This window comes from Pan troglodytes, chromosome 19 (genome assembly GCF_028858775.2).
Source record: "Pan troglodytes isolate AG18354 chromosome 19, NHGRI_mPanTro3-v2.0_pri, whole genome shotgun sequence".
Classification (NCBI taxonomy): domain Eukaryota; kingdom Metazoa; phylum Chordata; class Mammalia; order Primates; family Hominidae; genus Pan; species Pan troglodytes.
Genome location: NC_072417.2, coordinates 34,469,341 through 34,495,930, shown reverse-complemented (window position 1 = coordinate 34,495,930; position 26,590 = coordinate 34,469,341). Strand labels below are relative to the sequence as shown.

Genomic DNA, 26,590 nt, shown 5'->3' with positions numbered 1-26,590 from the left:
ATAAAAAACAAATAAGGAAATGAAGGTGATATAGTTTGGCTTTGTCCCCACCCAAATCTCATATTGAACTGTAGCTCCCATAATCCCCATGTGTCAAGGAAGGGACCCAGTGGGAGGCAACTGAATCATGGGGGTAGGTTTTACTGTGCTGTTGTTGTGATAGTGAATAAGTCTCATGAGATCTGACGGTTTCATGAAGGGGAGTTCCCCTGCACACACTCTCTTGCCTGCTGCCATGTAAGATGTGCCTTTGCTCCTCCTTCACCTTCTGCCATGATTGTGAGGCCTCTCCAGCTATGTGGAACTGTGAGTCCGTTAACCTTCTTTTTATTTATAAATTACCCAGTCTTGGTTATTTCTTCATAGCAGTATGAAAATGGACCAATACAGTAAATAGGTACCAGTAAAGTGGGATATTGCTATGAAGATACTTGAAAATGTGGAAAACACTTTGGAACTGGGTAACAGGCAGCAGTTGGACAAGTTTGGAGGGCTCAGAAGAAGACACAAAAATGTGGGAAAGTATGGAACTTTCTAGAGACTTGAAGGGCTCAGAAGACAGGAAGATGGGGGAAGTTTGGAAATTCCTAGAGACTTGTCGAATGGCTTTGACCAAAATGCTGACAGTGACATGGACAATGAAGTCCAGGCTGAGGTGGTCTCAGATGGAGATGAGGAACTTGTTGAAAGCTGGAGCAAAGGTCACTCTTGCTAGGCTTTAGCAAAGAGACTGGTGGTATTTTGTCCCCACCCTAGAGATCTGTGGAACTTTGAACTTGAGAGAGACGATTTAGAGTATCTGGTGGAAGAAATTTCTAAGCAGCAAAGCATTCAAAGATGAGGGATGAAGAGTAGGGGTGAGGGTGGCAATTTTAAACAGGGTAGTCAGGGGAGACCTCATTGAGAAGGTAATATCTGAGCGAAGAGTTGATGCAGGGAGGTGGTGAGTCATGTGGATATGTGAGCAAGGAGAATTCTCATAGCAGTTAATAGCAAATGCAGATGCCCCAAAGTGAGGGTGTTCCTGGAATATTCAAGAAGCAGCAGGGAAGCCTGTGTGACTAGAGCCAGGTTAACAAGGTGAGGGGAAGGCAGTAGGAGCTAAGGAAGCTGGAGGGATAATGGGGTCCAAATCTTTACCCCTAGAGCAGCATAGCTTTAAAAAATAATTCCTTTGCTCAAAAGCATACTTGACATATTATCATGTTAACACTAATTAACACTAGGATTTGGGGAAATCAGGGCAGATTGTATTTGATAAAAAAGTGTTTTTCATTGGAGTGCATGAAGGATAGAAGGAGATGAGAAAGGGAGGTCCCTATTTGTGGTCTTTCTGACACTCGAACCCTTTTAGAATTTGTTAGAAAACTCCCTGTACACGGATTCCGGTTTCCTCAGACGTAACCCACCCTTAATTCTCACCCTCACCCCCACTCACTCAGTGTGGCCTTCCACAGGGCTGTCTGTCTAGCAGTTCTCTTGGGAGCGCCTTCCGCAACCGCCATCGGCCCAACTTCTTTAGGACTATTACAGGGTCTCAGGTGAACTAATTCCCCTGCCCACTGCTGATTGGTCCAGGGGCGGGCACCTGACTGGAGCTGAGCCAATGATTCCCTTCCCTGTATTTTTTTTTCCCCCTAAACAGGACGTCTGTGAGAGTCAAAACAGTCTTTTGCTGGGGGCAGGATCTGTAAAATATAAAACTCAGGCTCTGTTAGCAGCCATGTGTGAAAAAATATGTGTGTGGGAAAAATAAGCCTGTTTCTAGTGACAGAATGAAAAGAATTCAGAGGGAGGAGGAGTGAGAGATCTGAGGATTTAGGAGCCTTGGGTTCCACTCATTCCTGACGCTGTATCCCTGCCCCTCCTGCTGGCTGGTTGTCGAAGCTTGCCTTGGATTCTGAGAACAATATAATTTCTTTTATGCCTAAGCTTGTTTGATTCAGGTTTCTCATGTGCAACCTAGATAACCCACCGCCTATTCCTTTTATCTTTGAAGTTACTTAGAGGTATGTACACAGAATTTCATTTTTAACAACCTCCCCTTCTGCCTTCAATTTAATTTCCGTTGGAAAACCCTGGCCATGAAATCTGCACTTCTACAGTCTAGGACAGCTTTTTCAAAACTATATTCTGTGAGCTTTTCCATGAAAACGAAGGTTTCTGTGGTCAAAGTCATTTGGGAAATAAATGCTGCCTTGGCTATTCCTATCTTGGAGATTCATGATGTATTATATTAAAGAATTCCTGCAATGAATAAATGTGTTTAATATTTTTTAACCAGAATTCCCTAAATTCTTTTTGGGCCCTGAATCCTTTTTGTTCATAAAACATGTTATATCCCAAACTCTTGATGTTCCATAGGGCTCATTTTGGGGCATACTCTCTAGGACCACATGCAACTGAACCTCTTCCTTTAAAATGGCATATTACCACAGTGCCCCACATGAAGATGCATGACCAAGGGGAACACCTTGGTGTGGGGCATTGTCAGCCTGGAGGAAGGGACATTTTTGATAATTTTCATAGAGTCACTGTCTACTCACTAACCATGAGCCCATAGTGCTGGGTCTACCCAAAGAGGGTGTCTTTTGTTAACTTACTCCTTGGTGTCCTCTGTGTTGATGGTGGTCAACACCATCACCACCTCCCCAAAAGGTCCTTCCTGTTAGTTAGAATTATCCCCAGAAGAGTGGTTCCCTCCCTGCTTCCTGACATTCCTGAGAAGTGGAGCCATCCACAAGGCAAGGCAAAAGTGTTCCAGAGGCTCTGCTTTGAGCAGAATGGGAGTTCCAGATGTTGAGGTGCTGCAGAGCTCTGTCTCAGGTGTGGGATATTTGGAATAATCTCTGCTTCTGGAGTGTTTTTTTTGACCATCTTCCCACCTGCTGGTGGGCATGATCACCCTCTCATTGCTTACAGTTTGCAGAGAACTCTTGTTTGAGCCCTTCAGCCCTCCTGTAAAGCCAGTGGGTTTTATTTGTCTCTATTTTACAAACGAGGAAACAGAGGCTCATTCACTTGGCCTGAGTCACACAGTTAGGAAAGGAAGAGCTGGGATGGGGTCTTGGGTCTGCTTGACCTGGTCATGCCATTTTCTCTGTCTTCCTACACTGCCTCCATCATTAAACTGCCTGGGCACACATCAAACTGCCACGGGCACATTTCAGTTCCTTTCCTCTCCATCACCACCCAAATATCTCCTGGACTCCTGGGCCTGGCCTCCTTCCTCTGGGGATTGAGAGGTGGGAATGTTAAGGAAGGGAGATGGCATCTGTGGGGCCGCATGGTTCGTCAGGGCAGGAAGGCTGCCTCCTGAGGACTGTGGCAGGGATAGGCCTGGCTGTGTCCATCATCCTCGGGATCAATGACCAAGCAGCCACGTGTGTCTGCGCCTCCTCAGGTGGCTTTACAGACAAGCATCTCTCACCTGCCAGAACCCACCTCCCATCCTTCAACAGATGTGCTGGCTTCTCTCTCACCCGCATGGGACTCACCTCCCACTGGCCTAGGAAATAAGCAGCTTTGAGGTGACCAGCATCTGCAAGAGGCAGCACATTGCTCAGGGCCTTCTCAGCCTGAAGAAAGGTACGATGGAGGGAGCCCTAATGCAGGAATTCAAGGGTCTGGCTGGGGGGTCTGGGGAAGTGACAAAACCTCAGCCTCCTTTTCTGGAAAATGGGGACAAGGAGTTCTGCCTGACACTCAAGGTCATGGTGAGGGGATTGCCAGGAATATGGAATAGTATGACCCGAGGAATATGGGAGGTGGCTGCAAAAGCCAAAATCCATGAAGTCAACCAGAGTTGTCAGAAGCTGTTTTCAAATACACTAACTGCTCTCCAATATGGTAGCCACTAGCCCCCTGCAGCTAGCTAATTTAAATGAATAAAAATGAAACTGTATTAAAAATTCAATTCCTCTGCAAAGACATAAGGATGATACAATGGACTTTGGGGATTTGGGGAAAAGGGTGGGTGTGGGGTGAGGATAAAAGACTACACATTGGGTACAGTGTACACTGCTTGGGTGATGGGTGCAATAAAATCTCAGAAATCACCACTAAAGAACTTATTCATGTTAAGCAAACACCACCTGTTCCCCAAAAATCTATTGAAATTATTAAAAAGTTCAATTCCTCATTCTCCTAGCCACCTTGCAAATACTTGATTGCCACAAGGGGTTAGTGACTAATGTATTGGACAGAGCAGACAGACAACATTTTCATCAGCCCAGAAGGGTCTATAGGACAGCACTGATCAGATTTTTCTCTAACCTGTTTCTTCTGCCCCATCCATCCCCTGCCCCTGCTTTAAACCCGTTCTTCATACAGCCTGCTTCCCCAACTCCCCAGTCTCAAAGGAAATCGTCTAAGTGAGTGTACTGGTCCATCTCCCTGGGATGACTCAAACTCTCAGCAGCAATGAGACTGGAGTTCTCTTGCAGAAAGTGTGTGCACATCTGGCACCCCGAGTGAGATAACAAGATCCTGAAAGATGGGGTCTTTCCTCATGCCTCCTGCACCCCTGATGATGATCTGCACAGTGTTAGCATGTGACAAGTCCTTAATCAAGATTATGAATTTTCTCCGAATTGGTATAGCTCATCATCCAGTCAGGTTGACTGAGGGTCCAAAACTTGGGTCAGAACAGTCTTGGTTCAGCTATGAACTCACTGCATGACTTCAAAGACATCATTACTTCAAGCCAGGCCTCAGGGGAAGGAGAAGGTTGGCCTGGAAGAGATGACCTCAGAGGTTCTTTCCTGCTCTGACCATGTGTGGCTTTGAGGCAGAACACAGACTTTTTGGGTAGCCTTGTAGTCTGCAGCCAGTGCTCAGACCAAGGCCATATCCCACAGGGAACTGTGCTGTGTGAGGATGTCTGTGATGGGGGTCTGATACTGAGAGTGGATGTGTGTGTCTGTGTGTGTGTGTGTGTGTACATGTGCTTTTGCTCCTGAATCAAGATAACAGGCTAGGAAACCTACCATTGTCATGGAGGGACATAACTAACTTCTGTTTAGGCTTTGAGTGTGGGGTCTCCATGACTCATTTTATTTCCTTATTTCTCTCTTCTACCACACAGATTAGATTAATCATACATGTTCTGGTGTCTGCAAGAAGGGCCTCTCTTTGGGGACCAAGACTCCACCCTCTGGACTCCAGGTTGTCTACAGGCCCCCACGGTCCCAGGGCCTGGTTGGCCTCAGGATGCCCTGTCCACCAGCCCTCAGGGATGCCAGAGATCAGAACGGACACAAACCTTCGTCCCTCTGCATCTGGAAGGGCATTGAGTTGAGAAAAGTACACAGGATCAACAAAGTGTCTCCTCAGAGAGTGGCTGATGGGGCTCGGGGTGCCCTGGTGCCTGAGGTGAGCTTCCAGATGGCACTGGCGCAGTGACATGTGTGTGGCCATTTTATCTTTCAGTTGGAGGAGCAGAGGACTGGCTGTGATGGGAGGTAAATGGCCACACTCCCGTCCCTGCAATGGGGTGTTCGTGAGAGAGGGGTGGTGGAAGAGATCCTGGAGTTTGCAGTCAGTCCTCCTGGGGTGGAAGCCCTCGCTGTCTCAGCAGCCTGATAAGCCTGGGTTTGGTGAGTGCCAGACTCTAGAGTCCAGAGTCGATGGACTCAAGGCACAGGGGTGGCAACAGGTAGGGGCTGGGCTACTGGGGCTCCACCCTTTCCTCAGCCCCAACCTGAGGGCCCAGGGCCTCCCTCCTGCTGGAATCTTCCCTCCCCTCCCACTCCCCTTCAGGCTGCTCCCCACACTCCTCTCTTGACCCACCTCTGCAGTCCTTCCTGTTATGCCCTGAACGCAGCATTAATCTTACTTTGGGTCCCCCTTAAATCCATGGTTCCCAGTCTTGGGCACCTCTTTACCTTCTCTTCCTGGTGAAATTCTAGAGGCTACCATCACTCCTTGGCTTGTGGCTGTATCACTCCAGTCTTTGCCTCCGTCATCACACTGCCTTCTCTTCTGTCTGACCTTCCTGAGCCCCTCTTATGAAGACTTCTGTGATTACATCAGGCCCATCTGGATGATCCAAGACCATCTCAAGACCCTGCTCAAATACCCTTGGTGCTTTCCCTGACCCTGTCCCCTGTGATTGTGTCTCTTCCTCTGGGCCGTGATCAAGGACTTGATCTTTTTCACCATAATGTCCTTACTTGGGTGCAAAGCCTGAGATAGTATACATGGTTCACGAATAGTTTGCTGAAGAAATACATGAATAAATGAATGCATGAAATAAGCTTTAGGGTCTATACACATGGGTCTCCCAGGGGCTTACACAGGCACAGGCACGGTGCCAGGTCCCTGAACCCACATCCTTTGGTATTCCAACACTTCCCAGCCCCTCCAGCTTCCCCCAGTGGGCGGCAGCCTGCTTTCCTTTCAGATCTTCTAATTGGGTCGGGATATTCAGGATGACTGAGAGAGAAAGAGGCTGATCCATCCTTTCCGCCTCTCCTGAAATCAAGCCACTCACCTGACCAACCACACCTGTTACTTCAAACCTTCCCGCATGCCTTCCTTCCCCCTACCTACCTTACCTCTCCAGTATTCCCATCCTCTGTCACTCTCTCACATAGTAAAATGTGAGGAAACCCAGGGCATCCCAGCCCAAGCCAGGGACATCTTTATGATTTAGCAGCATGTCACAAACCCCTTGCTGGAGAGCAGTCCCTCACAGGGTGGGCCAAGACAGCTCACCAGCCTTTCAGAGTCAGGCCTGCAACCCTCCACCATCACCCAATGCCCGGTCCCTGTGCCCAGCTCACCTGTCTCTCCCCAGATGGGCAGGTACTCATCCTGCTGAATGTCCAGCATGATCTCCAGCCCGTTGCCTGTCCCCCCCTTGACCGTGGTGAGCAGAGGTTTGCCATCCTCGCCTGAGTTAAACATGTAACACTTCCCATATTTTGTAAACACCTGAAGGAGAGAAGAGAGAGAGAGAGAGAAGCACATGGGTAACTTCAGACGGGGGTCCAGAGATTGGCGAGACCCCAGAAATCTGATAGCAGGTCAGAGTCCCCACAGCCCGTCACCATCACCCCTCTCAGGAACCAGTGGTTTTTCATCCTGGCTGTGGGCCTGACTTGTACCAAGTGAAATTTTGGCATCAAAGAGCAAATCTGGATGCCCTTTGGGGTTTGTTGCAGTAGGATCTTGTTTCTTCTTCCTCTGAGCACTACCTCTGGGAGGTCCTGTTCACTTCCAGGCATTAAATGTCATCTGTAAACTCCTGACCCTTCAGTCCACACCTCCAGCCCTGGGCTCTCTTCTGGCCTCCAGACACACTAGTTTCACTCATTGTCTTATAAGCATACCTTTGAGGTGTGCTTCAAGCAGACCCTGGGCACTCAGCTTGTCCAGAGGGAACTGATCTTCCTTAGCTTCCCTACCCCATTGGACAATTCTCTTGCACTTCTGTCCCAGGGAACAGCATCGCCATCTGCCAAGGGGTTCAAGTCAGGCCCTCAGAGTTGCTGCCCACTCCTTACCCCGAGGACCAACCAGGCAGCAGAGCCTATCAATAACCTCTCTACATCTGTCCTGAATTTAGCCTTTTGTCTTCCTTACTGCTGAAATTTAGGACCCAAGCGTTTTTTGACTGCATCACTCTGGTTTCCTAGCTGGACTTCAGGATTCCAGATGACCTTCTCCAGCCCATCCTCTAAGGTAACTGTGAGTCACTCTGGAATGCAAACCCTATCACATTAATCCTGTGCTGAAAACCCATCAGAGATCCCTACGCTCTTTAGGCTAGAATTCAGACCTGCCACACCCAGTCTTTTGCAATGCCCTCCACCTATTCCTCCTGCCTTTCACTGTGCTGCTTCCCGCCTGAGTCCAGCAGCAACCACTGGAAGGTAGACTCCAGGGTCTCAGTGACTACGTCTGCTTACTCAAGCTTAGTACATTGCTGGCACACAACAGGGCTCAGTCAACTTTTGCTTGATGAAAGTATGATTACAAAGAGGCCCCGTGATGGTGTAGAAAAAGCCCAGGGAAAGGAATGCAGAGATCTTTGTCCAAGTTTTGACATCGCCACTTCTTAGTAGTGTGACTTTAAGTGAACCAAATAAAACCTCGCAGCCTCAATGTCTCCATCTATAAAATAGGGGTTCTGGTCTTTGGCTTTGCTACCTCTCAAGGTTATTGAGAGGATCAAATGAGGTAATGCATGCAAAAGTGCTTTAAAACTGCAAAAGCTTTCTACAAATGCTACGGGTTATGATGATTATATAACTGCTTTCAAACCTCGAGCTGAAGCCAAATTACATCTGGCAAAACTGGCTGGAAGAGAGCCAGGCTGACTGTATTGGATTCCTGCAGCCACAGAGATTTGGGTCTGGGCCACTTTCCTGAGCATGCTCCACTGCACTGTCCCATCCTACAGCATGGAGGCCACAGGGAGGCTCTTTGGCTTCCCAGCTTTCAGTGCACAGGCAAGTAAATAACAGAGGTGACTGTTGCAGGCTGCCTTTCTTATGTAAATCTTTACGGCTAGTTAGAAGAAAGGAAGAGGGGCTTCTACCCTGTGCCAGGAACTGTGCTAGATGCTTATCTGTTATCTCATTTAACTCTTAAAACTGTGACCGTTGGCAGTTATTGCTTTACCTATTGTGCGGAGGAGGAAACCAAGGCCCAGAGAGGTTAAGTGACTTGCCTAAGGTCACACAGCTAGTAGCAGAAAAACTGAGATTCAAATCTACATCTGTCTGATTCTAACACATGTGCCCTTTCTGCTGTGCTGTCCTGGGAGGGACGTGAGGGTTTTCGTCATTGGGACACTTCCTAGCCACATACTGCTCCTTTCTGCCTTGCTTTTCTCATCAGTCCATCAATATTCATATGCATATATTCCTACTATGTGCAAGGATTATGGGGACTGCAAAAAAGTACAAGCTCTACTGCTCGCCTTGAAGACCTGTAGGAAGGGGTAGTGAAACATCTATGTTTTTCCTCACTATACGAAACAGCTCTGAGTCCCTGGCCAGCTGCACTATTTCAGGACAGCCAATTCCTACTCTTTCAGCTTCATGGCAGAGGAGAACAGCTGGAATTAATGCAAAGTCCAAAGCAAATATGCTTTTTCAAAGAACCAAGTTTTTTCATAACTATTGCATATAGCAATTGAACTTGGCAAATGAACTTATCCCATGGAGACGTGTTATTGGGGATCACTGTAATGAACAGATAAGAGCATTTCATAAGCACATCCATTGCAAGGCATTGAACACACCTGGAATGAATTCTGGGGTGCTCCAATAGAGCTTTTCTTTGTAGACACTCTAAATATCCTCTCTGTCTCTTCAAAATTGCTTATAATATTAATTTGCCTATCCGTATGAAGGGATTTGCAAGCAAAAGTAAATTTCAGCTTAGCATCAGATTACTGCAAATTCCAACTCCTTCACCTCTTAGTCCTTGAACTTCAGAATACTGGGCTGGGGTTAGAGAGTAGTGTGGACTCCTGAAATCAGCTGTGATCTTGGCCCTGCCAAAGCATGCCCAGTGCCATTGGTGAAGGTGTTGATCCTCCCTAGGCAACTGAAGATGATGACAAGGTGTAAGAATTGAAAAGGGTCTTAGAGATCATCTTGTTAATCCACCTTACTTTACATATTAGGAAACAGAGACCCAGGAGAGAGGAAATGACTTGCTAAAAGTTACACAGCAAGAAAGTGTCCAGCTGGGACCCTTTCCTTCCTTTATACCAGCCTCTCTCAGTTTTTCCACTTACAAAAAGAGGGGGAGGGTCTAGCGGGGTGCTAAGATCCCCCCATCTCTGAACTTCAATTGATCATTGACTGAGTGTCTGCTTTGAGCAGATACAGTGGGAATGGAAGCCTCATGAATTGAAAGCTTTCCCTGTCAAAGAGGGAGCAGAGAGGTCTTTATAGTGGGAGTGAGTAGAGACTTGTTCCCCATTCTTGACTGCCTCCTTGCTAGGGCTGGTACCCATCCTAGCCCAGGTAGCAGCTCCTGCAGCTGCCCTTGGTGTCAATGTAATCTTTCCTGCTCCTTCTTCTGGGGGCAGTGTGCTGGGGCAAGTTCACAAACGTGCCAGGTGTGAGCTGACATAGCTTAGAGCTTGGTCAAGGGTGGCGGTCACCAGAGTAGCAGGGGTGGGGAGCCAGAGGGAGACTGCAGCCAGATCAGAGAGGTGGCCAAGTGACAATCTATGACAGCTAAATTCTTTATCAAGTCAAGACCACCAGCAGAGGCCTAAAATCCTTGTGTGACTTCCTGTTGCATTTAGGATGAAGCCCCCAGTCCCCACTGGGGCCCTGTATGTTTGAGCCCCTGACACACTTTCTCCCTGCTCTCACAGGCTTCAAACACACTGGCCTCTTCAGTCCCCAGGATGTGCAGCAAGCTCTTCCCCGCCAGGCATTTCCGCATGCCTAGAGTGTTCTCTGCCTAGAATGTTCTGGCGCGCTTTGCCTGGCCAACTCCTCCTGATCAGGCCTCAGCTTGAAAGCCACTTTCTCAGAGAGGTGCTTGGCTTCTCCAGGCTCTCAGCCTTCATTCACATCAGGACTTCTTGTTTTACAACCTCACACCCCTTATATTTTTCCATTATAGTGTCTATCAAAGTGTGTAACTGGGTGGTTATTTACATGATTATTTGTTGGATGTGTTTTTTACCAGACTGTCACCTTCGAGAGGTCAGGAACTGTGTCTGTTTTATTGAATGAATGAGTGAATGAATGAATGAATGAGAGTCAAGGTGCTGCTGCCACACATTTCCTTGTGCACCTCCAGGAAATGCCCTTCTGTGTTGGCTGGCCTCACTTCGTTCTGGCTGGAGCTCATGCTGACATCTTGCCCAGCTCCCCTTCCCTCCTGTTCTCTGCTGGAGCCTTCTCACTTCCCACCTAATTGGACCTAAGCGTTTTTGCTTGCATCTCCATGAAGGCATTAGAGGAAATAATCCTTTTAGGAACTAAGATGACTGGGGACAGTTTACCTTCCTAGGTGCTGGCGGAGAGGCTCACGGAAAGCGAAGCGCCCGCTCCCTGGCTGCATGCCTTTGCTGGTCTCTCCGCCTGGGCTGCTGAGCCTCCCGCTCCTGCCTGGCTTTTTTCAGAGGATTATTTTCCTCTCTGCTCAACATCAAAAGCCAGAGAGCTATTTACACACAGCACAATTTTGCTACAAACTTGGAACAAGATGCAGCTCTTTCTGCATTTTGGGGCACCATGACGTGTAAGAACACACGCTTCAAATTTACGCCTTATCGCCCCCAGCCAGAAAATATAATTTATTTAAGTCCAGACTGTCAGGTTGAGCTCACTGCTTCTTCAGACCTGCTATTCTGCCAGGCATTTCTCTGCTTTCCCGGTAAGTGCTGACAGGCCCACTGTGGATGGCAGGGCTGGATTTGCCGGGTTGCTGAGAGTCTAGAATTGCACTTAGTTGGATTGGTCTGTAAGAATTAATTATGAATTAAGAAAGATGCATGTTTCAAACCTGGATCTCCAGGAATGGTGGGGGACGGGGGCTCCTGAGATAAAAATAAGTCCCACAACTATCATTTTCATTCCTAATGCTTGCACGGTGTGTTACTGTTTAGAGATTGAGATTGCATATACATAGAACTTCAACTTTCTCAATGGCCCTTTGAAGATGGAGGAAAGGAAACTAACAATTCCTTAGCCTCTACTTTGTGCTGACCCCTGATTGGCACAGTCATAGTTTTATATAATTTTTTTTTTTTTGAGACAGGGCCTTGCTTTGTCACCCAGGCTGGAATGCAGTGGCACGATCACAGCTCACTGTAATCTCAAACTCCTGGGCTCAAGCAATCCTCTCACCTCAGCCTCTTGAGTAGCTAGGACTACAGGTGCACACCACCATGTCCGGCTAATTTTAAACATTTTCTTTGTGGAGATGAGGGTTTCACTATGTTGCCCAGGATGGTCTCGAACTCCTGGGCTCAAGCAATCATCCCACCTTGGCTTCCTAAAGCAGTGGGATTACAGGCATGAGCCACAGTGCCTGACCTCATTCCTCATTCTTCTTCTTCTTCTTCTTTTTTTTTGAGAGAGAGTCTCACTTTGTCACCCAGGCTGGAGTTCAGTGGCATGATCTCGGCTCACTACAACCTCTGCCTCCTGGGGTCGAGCGATTCTCTTGCCTGAGCCTCCTGAGTAGTAGCTGGGATTACGGGCATGCACCACCATGCCCGCCTAATGTTTGTATTTTTGGTAGAGACAGGGTTTCACCATGTTGGCCAGGCTGGTCTCAAACTCCTGACCTCAAGGGATCCATCTGCCTCAGCCTCCCAAAGTGCTGGGATTACAGGCATAAGCCACTGCACCTGGCCCTCCTCATTCTTGATTATGGTCCCAACCACCCGGAAGTAGAGGCATTTTATATTCACATCCAGAAATGGAGAATCTGAGGCTGCTTAAGGCCACAGTGCCAAGGGGTAGCAGAGCTGAGACTCATGGGTGAGACCTTCCCATCAGAGACATTGAAAGGAAGGGACAGTAGGCTAAAGGCAGCTCACTGACAGCTAGTCAAGTCTGTGGTCATTCTCAATTCCAGTGTTCTCTTTTGCAAACTGGGCAAGGTAATCATGCCATGTAGTAGATTTGTTTGGGAGGTTACATAATGGACATCTTTACTTCTATACTCGAAGGAAGTACTATGTGTCTGCTTTTCGGCAGAAGAGAGATGAGTTATTTAAGTTATGAAGATGGGGTCAGAGATTAATTGAAAAATGGGGGCTTGGGGGTTCCTGTGCTCTCTGCTTATGTCCACACAATACCAAGCTCATCTTAAAGTAGTTAGAGGGGAAGAAAACAGCCACATGCCCCTGCTTGTCTATTCTCTGATAATGTTAAGCCTGCTGCTGGAAGCCCAGGGTAGCCAATGGGATTCCTGGGGGCCAAGGAGTTCTGTAGAAAGGGAGATGCTTCCATGCACACAGCCCACTTTGAAAATCTACATATGAGTTCCAGCAGCTGAATTGTAACTAGCTATTGATACAGTGGTTACCACCAATCTGAAGTTGGCACATTCTAAATCAGAGAAACGTAGAATAAAGTGTAGAATAAGGAGAGAGTCTCATTGGTCCTCCAGTAACTCTTCAAGTAGCTCTGAAATCACAGGCTGGCTTTGCTGCCCTCCCTGGAGTGCCTTCAGTGCTAGCCACTTTATATCTGCTATCGTTAACTTTTGCAACAGCCCTGTGAAGATAATATTATCATCCCCATTTTACAGATAAGGAAACTGAGGCACAGAGAGGCTGAGCCAGGTCACAGAGCTGGAGAAGCCAGGGCGAAATCACTCTTGGCCTAATTCCAAAGTCTATACTCTGACCCCATCCCTCATAGCCACGGCTCATATCCTTACCCCTCTCCCAGCCTACTTTGTTCCTGGCAGACTAGTGAGGCTGGTGCTTTGCTGACATTAGAGCTCTCCCACCTGGTAGTGGGGGAGGCACACCTCAGAGTCAGAGGAACCCGAGCAAAGTGCCAGACACCAAAAATCTTCGCCTCCAAACTTCTTATTTTGCACCTGGGGAGTCTAAGGTTCAGAGGGGTGAAATGACTTGTCCCAGGTCACACAGCTAATCCGGAGGGAGAGTAGAGATCTGACCTGGGCTTCATGTCTTGAACCTCTGCTCTTCCTCGAAGCCTTCTGTTTGCACATGCCAGGGCTTGGAAATAATGGCTAGGATCCTTTTCCTGGAGCATTGCATCCAGGCATAAGAGTAAGATTGGCAGCTGCTGCCAAGCCTAGATGCCAGCCTCTGGGCTTGGTGTGATCTGTTGGGGTATTCCGCCTTACAGAGTTTGGGAAATGCAAAGTGGAGCCCTTGCTGAGAGGAGTTAGGAGTAGCTAATACCCATGAAGACACGGTTTTCTGGTCCAATTAATAGTGCAAACAACATTTCTACGCTGTGTACCTACTTAAGAAAATAAATTATGTATAAGCCCCCTTAAGGACTGTTGAAACATCCACTTACCAGCACACAGCTGGTCCTGCAAGCATCAAACCTTCTAACCTATTCATTAATCCTGACCTTTAGGGCTTCTTCTGGGTGATGGGTTTCTCATCTCTTCTTGCTTATTACACTTGAAGGAAATGAAATTGCACTGCTCCAAAATGCCTCTAAAACTTAGCTGTTTTTTCTCTTCCCTGAGTCAATTCCGCTTTCTTCTCAGTGAGCTACTGAAATTTCTCATTAGACTGTTTTCAAAATAATATGCTTGTTAAAGCCAGCCATTTAGTTTTGTTTGTTTTGTTTTTCTCTTTCAAACTCCTCAAATACATTTCACACAATTGGGAAGTGAGAAAGTCTGTCAAATGGGTTACCAGGCTTCCAGTAAACAAAATGAACCTGCCTCTTGTTTTCTGAAGTTGCAATTAAGGAGCTTGTCAATTAAATGAAGCCAGAGGGATTTATTAGCAAGGAAGCTGCTGTAGATGGTTAGCTCTTTGAAGGTAAAGACTGGATCTCATTAAAAAACCTGCTTGCTCATTCACCTGTTCCTGAAACAGGAATTTTTTGACCACCTATCATGTTCTAAGAAGTACTGCATGGCTGTGCTTTTTCTCACAATGAGTTTAAAAAAGTGATTTCAATAAACACTCATGTAAGCATCTCCATGTGGCAGGTGCTGTTTCTGAAAATAAAGGAGATGAGGCGAATGTGACCGCAATGCAGCCCCTTTGCCCTTCCCAATCAGGAGGCCTCATGTTTTTCAGGACATCATTAATATCATTCTCCTTAGAGGCTACTTTTTCTGGGGAGAAAGGGAAGGATAAGCAATCATGGAGCATGAGTGGGCACTGTGCTGATTGCTTTGAACACTCCGTCTGTTAAGGCTCACAAAGCCCTTGGAAGTAGATGTTATTCTTCCCAGCTTACAGCGAGAAAACTGAGGCTCTGAGAGGCTGCATATCTAGCCCAAGGTCCTACAGCTAAAGAGTAGTTTGCCTGATTTTTCCCTTCTTATGTAGGGGTTGTTGGAATAAGGTTTAGCATTATTTGAATGTATGATATGGTAATGTGACCCCCTTCTCCATGCCCTGGGGCCCATCTGCTGCAATGTGACATTTCCTGTGCTGCTTTCACTAACTGGCAGAGGCCTTCTAGTTTCCTGCTTCCAAGACTGAAGCACAGCCGGGGCCTTTTCTGCTGGGCAGCTGTCCAGAGAGCTTCAGACCGTGCAGGAAAAGATGTGTGAATGCTACGCAGGAAAAAGAGCATCAAGCGCCTGCAAATCTGTCTGTTGGTTGGGAAAACAACACGAAGGGGAACAACAGGCAAATCTTAGTGTTCTCCTTCAATTGTGTGGACAAATGTGTTCTCCTGGCAGACGACACAGAGGCAGAGGGGAAGGCTGAAGGCACTGCAGTCGTTCACCTGGAAAGGTGTTCAAGATGCTGGGCCTCTGCTGGTGCATCCCTCCTGACAACTCATCTGAGAATCCCAAATTGGGTCTGACTTGAGATGATGAAGTGGAAGGTGGGGAAACCAGAGCCTTTCATGTTGGACCACAGCTCAGCTGGTTGGGGGAAGAAGGTTGACAGGCATTTCTGGGTTTGATGGAAATTTCAAATGGGACACAATGACAGGTTGCTTGCTCTTTCTTCTGAGGTCTCTACTGTCTGTCTCCTGTAGATAGTAGGGGTTGTGTCATTTTCATCTCTGTGTTCCCAGGGCCTGGCCTGGTAGCTGGTGTATAGAAGGCACTTAATGGGAGGTTTGGGTGAAGGAAAGAAAGCGAATATGGAATTGGGAACCAGGCAGCCCTGGTTTCAAATCCTGGCTCTGCCACTGATTTGGGTATCTTTTCGGTTCTTCATCTTTTTGGTTCTTGAACGTGCATCTCAGCAATGCTGGTAAGAATACCTTCCAGTGGAGCTGTTGTAAAGATCAAAAGGGGTATAATGGGCCTGAAAGTTCTCTGTAGAAAAACAAAAAGGCTCAGCCCAGGCAGGGAGTATTCCTGCTTATGGCTTGGATCGTGCATAAGCCCTGCAGGAGCTAGGGAGGAAGAGAGTTGCTATTTGGCTGTGGATGCTGAATCTCAGATGTTGTTCCATCCGGGACCATGCCTGTGGATCTCTTGTTCATTTACTTAGTGAGCATCTCTAGAACACCTCTTGTATTCCAGGAACCACATCAGGCCTTGGGGATACAGACATGAGCCACCCTTTAGGAATCACCCAGTGGGGAGGGTGGCCTGCAGACAGGTACTGGGTGGTGCCAGGCACTGTGGGAGTGCACAGAAGGAAGCTGCCTGGTGGGCAGTGATGGGGGGATGGTGGTTTTGGGGGCATGGAGAAGTGTTGTGAAATTTCCCCTAGGGACAGTGGTGGTGACAGCAGTGGTATTTAGCAGGTTGAGACAGATCCCCTAGACTGGCTCCTTGTCTTAGCAGGGCCATGCTAATGCTTTCAGAAAGGCCAGTGGTGCCAGTCCATGCTTCTGGCTACCTGCTGAGCCCTGCCTATCTGCTCATCATTCCAGCTGTCTTCCACACTGGAACCTCACACCCTCAGGTAGATAACTATGGGCTCTACTAAGAGGCGGGCAGAATTGTAGAAGAACACTGACCGTGGAGTCAGATTATGCTGGCTGCATACCTACTACATGCCAGGCACTGTGCACAATGAATAATGGAGCTTAGCTTCCACAGAGTGGATAATTATTAAGACAGAGATGCAGTGACTGAGAGGAGTTAGCATTTGATTCTCCCCAAGAGAACCTGTCAGCCTCAGAGATCTCCCCAAGGCTGGCTCTCTGATCTGCCCACTGCCAACACATCACCAGACCACACCTAGGAGCATACGGCCAAGACAAGTAGATTAAATAAGAGGAAGCACATTTGTAGTGAGCCAAGGCTGACTGTGATGAGCACCCACTTGGCTGCCACCAGATGTAGGAAGCAGAACCCAGGAGGAGTTCCCTGCTTTTAGGAGGGCAAGAACCCAGGAAAGAGTGAGGGAGAATGTGTGGCCACAAACCATCCACAGTCTGCTCCCATTCCCATCTCTGTTGTCCCTACTGCCTATTTCCAACCCTACTGGCATGCTTCCTGCAGCCCTGCCTGTTCCAGTTCCCAGGCACAGCAGACTGGATTCAGGGGTGCTCACGGTACAGCAGCCCAGACACTCTGGGATGTGGCTCCGAGGCTGCCACATTCGGGGGAGCACATCTTAGTCTACGTTCTGATCACCCATGACATGATGGATTTGAAGTGCCTGGCAGAGGGTACTCACTTGATAAAACTAGCTAATAATGTTATTATTAATAGGGATTCTGCACCTGAACTCTGATATCTGAGCTCCTATAGGATGTGATTTCTGGGCTCATGGTTCCTGTTAGAAGTTTCTTTTTAATATTTGATGTTTTCTGGTTTTTTTTTAATTGACGCATTTATGAGGTATAACATGATGTTTCAATACATGTATACATTGTGCAATGATCAAATCAGGCTAATTAACATTTCTACCACCTCACATACTTATCATGTCTTTGTGGTTTAAATATTCTAAATGGAGAACATTTGACATCCCCTCTTTTAGCAAATTTGAAATATACACTCTTATTAACTATAGTCACCATGCTGTGCAACAGAATACCAGGACTCGTTCCTCCTGTCTAACTGAAACTTTGCACCCTTTGATCAACATCTCCCCATTCCCTGTCCATCCCCCTGCACTGCCCCACCCTCTGGTAACCAGCAGTACAAATGACCAACAGATATATAAAAAATGCCCAACATCACAAATCATCAGAGACATGCAAATTAAAGCCACAAGGAGATATCACCTCTCATCTGTTACAATGGCCATTACCGAAAAGATGAAAGATAACAAGTATTGGTGAAGATGTAGAGAAAAGGGAACATGTGTACACTGTTGGTGGGAATGTAAATTAGTACACTCATTTCAGAAAACAGTATGGCATGTCCTCAAAAAACCAAAAATAGAATTACCATATGATCCAGTAATCCCACTTTTGGGTTTATAGCTAAAGGAATTAAAATCAATATGTTGAAGAGATGTCTGCACTCCCACTTTCCTTGAAGCACTATTTACAATAGCCAAGATACTGAAACAACCAGAGCACCCATCAATGGGTACATGAACTTTAAAAGGTGGTATAGATATGCAATGAAATACTATTCAGCCTTTAAAAAGAAGGCAGTTCTGTCATTTGCAACAACATAGATAAATCTAGATAAATAAGACATTATGCTAAGTGAAATACGCCAGGCACAGAAAGAGAAATACCACATGATCTCACTTATATATGTGGAATCTAAAAAAATTGAACTCAGATAGTAGAATGGTGGTTGCCATTAAAAGCTTTTTTTTTTTAAACAGTTGCTTGCCTAATCTTGTGATTACAACCCTATTCTTGCTTCTAACTGCTGCATGCTGAATTTATGGGAATACCTGCCTGCTTGGTTTTCCTGTGGCTGTGCCCAGATCCCTTCTGGAACGTTTCTTGGGCATTCTTGCAAAAGTCTGCATTACTCTGACTGGCTATTTCTGCTCAGGTGAACTTCGCTTTCCCCGCACCTTCCCAGCTCCTATCCCATGGGCTTGGGTGGGCTAATTCCTAGTGCTGTGAGTGTGCTTTATGCCTGGATGACCAACCCTGAGATCAGACACATGTCACTCCTTGCACCTGCCTCATTACACACCTGCTGGGAATATCCCTTCTTTCGTGCAGGTGTGGAATGGGAGAAGGAAGAGGAGGGGATCAGAAGTGTGTTGTGTTGTGTTCCTGGTTAATTTTGCGTTATTCTACAGGGCTGCATTGAAAGCGATGCATCAGTGGAAACCAAATGATAGTTTATGATGTTTACAGAAGAAAAGCAGATGTTTCCATTAATGGCAGGGCAGAAAACAATCCCAAGGCAGGCTGATTCTAAAAGCTGATCAAGAAAAGGTCAAATAGGTAACGACCCATATGGCACTAAAATCCTCATACCACATTCTTACTGAGTTCATGTTTTCTTATTAAAGTCATATTTCAGCTTTTCCAGGAACTGCTTGGAGAATGTCATTGTCTGCTAGTTTTCCCCACAGCTGGTCTTGGAGATTGAGTATCATGGAATTTTAGTAGCAAAGCTTACATTATGAATGTTCAAAGCCATCACAGATTCACAAATGCAGAGAGTTTTCTGTAGTTTAATCAGATTGCTTTCCTGACATGTGAAATTAGGTCCTGGCTGGGAGATATACAGCATGCATGATGCCACTCTCCTTTCTAGATCTGTAACAGACATAATTGATTGATCACAATGCTCTTTCCCTCTGGGACTCACAATTGTTTTCAGCTCAATAATTTTGGCTGCCACTATGGGTCCTTTGGAGTTGGCAAGTTAGATAAACACTATTTGCCATTTTTGCACCAGAAGCATATGAGTGCTACTGGTGGTGCCAGTGTCTTTGTAGTAAAAAGCAATGCCTGAAAGTGGGGGAGGGTTTGAGCAGGTGCCAGAGGGCAGTGGTCCCCAACCTTTTTGGCACCAGGGACTGGTTTCATGGGAGACAATTTTTACACCGACTGGGGAGAAGGGGGCGATGGTTTCGGGATGATTTAAGCACATGACATTTGTTGTGCACTTTATTTCTATTATTATTACATTTTAAAATATAAAGAAATAATTAGATAACTCACCATAATGTAGAATCAGTGGGAGCCCTGAGTTTGTTTTCCTGCAACTAGACAGTCCTATCTGGGGGTGATGGGAGACAGTGACAGATCATCAGGTATTAGATTTTCTTAAGGGGGGCACAACCTAGATCCCTCACATGCACAGTTCACAACAGGGTTCACGCTCCTGTGAGAATCTACTGCTGCTACTGATCTGAGAGGAGGCTGAGTCAGGCAGTAATGCAAGCAATGGGGAGTGGCTGTAAACACAGATGAAGCTTGGCTGGCTTGCCCGCTGCTGACCTCCTGCTCTGTGGCCCAGTTCCCAACAAGTTGGGTTGGTAACAGTCTGTGGCCTGGGGGTTGGGGACCCTTGCCACAGGGCAATATGAGGGTCACAACTTGAGGGCTTGGGTAGAAGGGACTCATGAGTGACAGAGGCAGAGGTGGTATCTTGCATATTTGACAAAGATTTCTTAGACTTGGCCCCTATACCATAGAAGAGAGAGCATAGGCTTTGGAATCAAAGCATGATTTTGCCACTTACTAGCTTTTTAAGTTGGGCTAATATTTATTCAGTATCCTCATGCCTTACTATCTCATCCTGGGAGACTAGAATCCCAGGGGAGTGTGGTTTTCATTGTGCCACAGTTCCTTGAATTATGAACTAAATATCAAAGGACCTAAGATGATTAGAGGCTTTCACAATGAAAGACAAAACATTTTTAGTTCATTCAACATCTAATGAGCAACTATTACATGTCAAACACCGTGCTAGGTCCTGGGAATACAAAGATAAATAAGACATGGACACCACCCTCAGGTAGTTCATGAGCTATAAGAAATGAAGATAAAACAGCTTAAGATCATCAGGGAGATAAAGCAGCTGTAATATCATCATGGATTCATGCACATTAACTTACAGAATGCAACTCTTCAGCGTAATTGCATAAAGCAAGGTCCACCTGTTCCAGCCTATTGTTCTTGTCAAGCTGTGGGCATTCAAGGGCCTGTTTTCTGCTACTGCTTTCACATCAGTTCACCCTACAGCCTATCTTTCCTGTCCTCTTCACACCCCTACCTCCCCTCTAGATCCCTGGAACAGGACCAGGACTAGGATGGGGCAAATGAAGACCTAGGGCATGAAATTTAAGGAAGCAATTATTTCGGGGGTTGCACTTGCATTAACCTGAGTGTGGGTACCTCCTTAAATTTTGCGTCTTAGTCCAGCTCCTGCTCAGGACAAAGTCAGATGAAAACAGGAGGAGAGACAGATGTGATGAAAGGGAGTGACAACTTGTTCTCACAACAAACTCGCAAAATAGACACTATTGTCCCATTTACAGATGAGGAAATTGGGGTTCAGGGAAGGTGAGTTACTTGCAGAGGCATCACGGACTCGTGAAGTGCAAGCAGGAAGAGAGAAAGAGCACAGGCTTTTTTACTGAGATGGATCCAAGTGTGAAGCCCAGTTCTATGGGGCCTGAGTCATGTGACCTTGGGTCAGTTACTTGTTTTCTCTGACCTGTTTCCTCATCTGAAGAATGTGGATAATAATCCTTCTCAGGGTTACATGGAAACGAAGTCCAGTCTCCTCCACTTTGGTCTCTGTGACTCTACTTTTTCATGTGTCAAATGGCCTGGCCACACCTGCCTCACAGAGTTGCCAGGGAGACCATGAGTTCTGAGGGGTTGTCTGAAGGATCAAATGTCAGTTCTAGCCAGGCATGGCTCACGCCTATAATCCCAGCACTTTGGGAGGCTGAGGTGGGGAGATCACTTAGGGTCAGGAGTTCAAGACCAGCCTGGACAAGATGGCGAGATCCCATCTCCACTAAAAATACAAAAAATTAGCTGGATGTGGTGGCGTGCACCAGTAGTCCCAGCTACTTAGGAGGCTGAGGCAGGAGAATCGCTTGAACCGGGGAGATGGAGGTTGCCGTGAGCCAAGATTGCACCACTGCACTCCAGCCTGGTGACAGAGCAAGACTGCTGCAAATCTTTTCCAGAAGGATAATTGAGACTTATGCCACATGTCAGGCGAACCTCGCAGCATCCCTACCATTACTCTTGTTGCTAGAGAAGCAGTGGCAGAATCCATGAGAGGCTAAACAACTCTCTCAACGTCATGCAGCAAGTCAGGGGCAGACGTGGGATCTCGACCCTGGTCTGTCTGATTAAGAAGCCCTGGGAACTCTGCCTCCCAGGATGCAGAATAGGGGACAGCAAGAAAAAATATTTCTCAGCAATGGAACAATACCTAAGATTTGCACTTGAGCATGTTCCAGTGTGCCTGAATATAAATTAGACGAAGTGCAAACCAGCATGTGAAACCTCTTGAGTACCAATTCCGTCCTAGACATGGCAGAGGGACGCCTTGAGACTCTTCAGGGTGGTCTGGTGGTGCTGCCAATTAATGATATGAGTCTTTGCTCTACCCCCAAATTCAACTGAAGTTTCACAACTCTTTTTCTCAAAGCCAGAGAATTGAGGGAGACAGCGTTGTGGCTCTCTACAGGTTTAAGTCTTGGTTCTGTTTTGAAAATGTCGCTCTAGTTAGTTTCCTCCTCTCAGTCCTGCCTACCTTCAGCCTGCAACCGAGTGAGCTGCTCATCTCTTACCTGGTTAACTGCCACAGCCTCCTACAGAGTCTCCCACCCCACTCCCTTCCTCCTCCATTCATTTTCCACATGGCAGTCAGGGAGATGTTTTTCAAAAGCAAACGCCCCTGCTTAAACCTCTGCAAGGCTGCAAACTTCTTGGTTTTGGGCTGGCATATTGTTGAGAAATCACAAGACCTGGGCCCCACCCAATTCCTTCTAGCCTCTTCTCTCCTGCACTACATGAGTCAGCTCTGCCCAGCCCTGCCTTTCTCCAAAGACACCATCCTACTTCATAACTCTGTGCTTTCAGACATGCTGACATCTATGCTCAGAACATGTCCCTGCCTTCATTGAGTTAACTCTTACTCATACTTCATACTCCAGCTAGGGAATACTTCCTCCAGAAAGCCTTCCCTGACAACCTACCCCCTGCTCGGAATGGCTGACATGCCCTCCTGGGGCTTTGCCAGCACCCTGTGCTCCCCTCCATCCTGTCACACTGGACAGTCTGCTCACTCCTACCTGAACTTCAAATCTCAGCTGGCTCTTCCAAACCAAGGTCAAGTCTGATGAAGGGAGCCCTTTTCTTGGTACCACATACTTTTCCTTCAAGCCCCAATTGCTGCATATTTGTGTGTTCAGCTGATTGATGCTTGTCTCTCCACACTAGACTATAAGCTCTAGGCCATCTTGCTTTTGCTCACTTCCTGGGCTCACTGGGAAGCAGAATGGGGATGGAGACTTGCATGCAAGAGGTTTACTGGGCAGTGTCCTTGGGCTCCACACCCACCGATCACACCCATGCAGGAGGGAAGTTGGCAGGAGAAGTTGAATTTCCATGTAGTTGTAACAGAGGAGTTTTGGAGTGGGGGTGGCCCTTCAGAGCTGTCCTGGATTGAGGCAAGGTGCCAGAATTTGTATCCCCACTGGATTTGGGGTAACCTTGGGGAAAGGACGGAACTGTGGGTGAGGTGCCTCTCTAATTTAGAGGGCAATTCCCAGGCTTGGAATTTCCAGAGTGAAGCAATGTCAGCTACCAACACTCACAGTCGGTGAATGCATGAGTGCCTTAGTTTCTCAAAGGTGGCCATAGTAGTCACCATACTTCCATAATTCCAGTATCTGCCCTTATTCCAGGGACACAGTGAGTATGCAACAAATGCTGAATAAGTGAATACATCCATATATTTTTCTCTCTTTGCTCCATCCCTAAAGAGTGGGACTGTTTCTTATTTATCCAAGTACTCTAGACACAGCTTAGCTTAGCATAGGCACTCAATAGAAATTTGTTGAATGATTGAATTAAAAAAGAATGCATGAAAGAGATAATGCTGCAATTTGGTTTATAAAGAAAGATAAATCTGGACACAGCTCAGCTGTTCAGAGGCTATGTAAAGTGAGTACACCCGTGTGGCCCTGCCCTATAGAGCCAGCATCCCAGAAAGTAGAAAATTTGGCAGGTGGGCAACACCCCTCACAGCAAACCCCTTCCTGTCCTCAAGGCCCAAGTGGGATGTAGCTGGGAAGAGGTTTGGTAAAGAGGAAATCAGGTCTCCTTCTATCAATGTTGACAGTCAATTCTCTGTCTTCTGAAAACAAAAAAAGAAATGGCTGCAGGAACTAGGGGTATTTAGAACAGAAAATAGCCGATTTAGAGAGAATCATGCCTGCTATCTGCAAATATTTGAAGGAATATCATTTGGAAAAAAGAATAGACATATTCTTTCTTGTACTGCCATGGAGAATAGTTCTAGGATTTGGGTTGGACATAGAGAAATAAAATAACAACTAAAGTGTCCAACAATAACCTTTCTTGGGAGATGCACATATTCTGTCATAATAATGGTGTGGGTTACAAAGGTGTATCCCTTTGTGTAGGGTAAACATACCTGGGAACAATAACTTAAGCATGCCCTGAGGATGACCCTGTATGGCAGATGCATCTGAATGTGTGTTCTGAGCTAGAGAATTCAGGAATGGCCAACCTGGAGACTCATTCCTTGTCTATGAGGAACACCTGAGCCCCTGTCCTGTCCTGTGGGACATGGGCCATACAGGGGATTGGGGACCCGAGCTTTGGGTTAGATGGAGGTTGTTAGGTGGAGGTCATTAGTGGGAGGGTATTAAGTGAAAATGCTATGTAAACTGCATGCTGTTTGCAAACGGTTGTGGTTTTCCTGCCCAGCCCGCCACTGGGCGGCTGAACAGCGGCGGCCACTGGGCTATTCATAAGGCAGATCAGTTGCCCAGCCTCCCGCCACTGGGCTGTTTCTGTATGTAAGGCAGTTTTCCTGTATAGCCTGTCACACACTGGACTCTCTCCTGTATGTAAGCCCCTAGTAAAACCCCATGTCTCATCTGTGGGCTCTGGGTGTCTTCTTTAGCCTCTTGAACCTGGTGCCTTCTCTATTGAGGTTAATAGGGGTTCAGCACAAAAATTTCCCAAAACAATACAGGTAAGGTTTGTGCAGGTCAATGTACATGAATTTTTACAACAACAAAAAAGCGACGTTAAATTCTCCTCTTTTTCTCCTCCTTCTTTTCCTGCTCCCCTTCCTCCCCCTCCTCATCTTCAGGTAAAGGATAGAAGTGGGCATAGGTACAGAGGAAACAAGAATGGCAAAATGTTAATATTGTAGGACTTGGGTGATAGGTACAAGGGGTTCATTATACTATTCGATTTAGCTTGTATATGTTTAAATATTTTTCATACCAAAACAGATACATGCTAATTATTAAATGAAGATGAAGCAACCACAAACAATTTTGATTGTCAGTTGAATGGGCTACATTGGAAGGTAGTGAGCTCCCTGTCACTAGAAGTATTTATGCAAATGCTATCTGCATGCTCCTCAACTCCCCAACCCCCCAAGAGTCTGGGATATTGGAAGATATTGTCAAGAGCAGGGGACTAAGCGGATAACCTTGGCCTGGATCCTCACTTTTTCCTCCTGGAGGGGGGGACTTGGCTGGAGTCTAGAAGAGACCTGGATTCTCCAGAGCCATGAACTGGAGCCCGAGCTCCTCATTCCAGATCACAGGAGGTGCTGAAGGTGGAGTCAGGGCAGACACCTAAGGGCCCTAAGCCTGGGGAGTGGAGCGAGATGGGAATCCAAGTCAGAATGAGGAATCACAGATTTGGAACACAGTCTGAGCCAGTGACAACATGAGATTTGGGGTTCAGATCCACATGCCACTGCTTATCAGCTGTGTGTGTGAACCTGAGCAAGGGACTCAAACTCTATGAGCCTCAGTGTTTTCATCTGTAAAGTGGAAGATAGGATTACCTTACAGGGTTGTTAGAGAATTAAGTGAATGTGGGCACCTGGCATAGAGCCTGCTATGCTTATTGTGGTTATTATTTACAAAGGGGAGACGAGCCCATGCAAAGACAGGATCCAATGGGCAGAATGGGATAGGACTTGAAGACCTGCCTCAAACGCCAGCTACCACTGGAGGCTCATATTTCTGGGATGGCTAAGGGATGAGTGTCTGCATGGCTTAAACAGGAGGAAAAAAATCTACATAGACCCTTCTATTGATAAAATTTTAGGTTTCTAGAGGAATCCCAAGCAATTTTTAGGAGTAATTGCTGGGGCTCTCCATGCCCTGGATCCCTCCCCTCTCTCATAAAACTGCATGATGCTGGAAAGCTGTGTGTTCATGTTGCTAGGACAGTCTCCCACAGCTACTCCCACGACCCCCAGAATCACTCAGCTACAGCCTTGGAGGCCTTGGCTTGTGACCCTATCCTAGCCCCTGAGCCAGTCCACACAGTGAATCCCACAAGGACAGGCAAGGCATCTTTTTCATCCCTCTCTCTGCAGCTCCTGTCACACCAAGGGTGTCTAATAGCTGCGTGCAGGGTAAACAGACAGATGCATGAGCTATGTGTGAGGACAGGTGCTTCATGCTCCTGGGAGTCCTGTGAGGCTGGAGGAGGTCATTCTCTCTGGGGCAGCCTGTCCTCTCCAAGAGGACCATGAGTGGCCATTGTTGGCAGGCAGTGGCCTCTTCATTTCCCTGGCCAGCTCAGGCTACCAGTGTGGCTGCCCCACTGAACACGCCATACATCACATGCCTAATGGTGCATTTTAGAACATAAGTGGTAACCACCAAATGGGACCTGAGAAGGGAATTAGAGCCAGACACACAGCGGGGAGGGGAAAAAAAATCAAGAGTAGCCTCAGAGGAAATGGGGCCAGATACAATCATCCTGAGACAGGAGAAAACGATCTCCCAAGCATCAAGAGGCCAGGGGAGTTCATTTTATTTAAAATGGGTGCCCTTTATGGAGAGCTGGCCTGGATGCTGGGCACCATCAATGCTACCTGC

The 26,590-nt window shown here is 46.9% G+C and overlaps 1 protein-coding gene across 2 annotated transcripts in view; it reads right to left on the bottom strand.

The window, feature by feature from the left end:
* The window catches only part of ASIC2 (acid sensing ion channel subunit 2), a 1,141,493-nt gene that overhangs the window by 91,956 nt on the left and 1,022,947 nt on the right, over nt 1–26,590 (bottom strand). For both annotated transcript variants that reach the window (XM_063799639.1, XM_009432414.5), the window contains exon 2: nt 6,786–6,936. In XM_063799639.1, the coding sequence (XP_063655709.1) occupies nt 6,786–6,936 (151 nt within the window). The remainder of the gene's footprint in view (nt 1–6,785; nt 6,937–26,590) is intronic.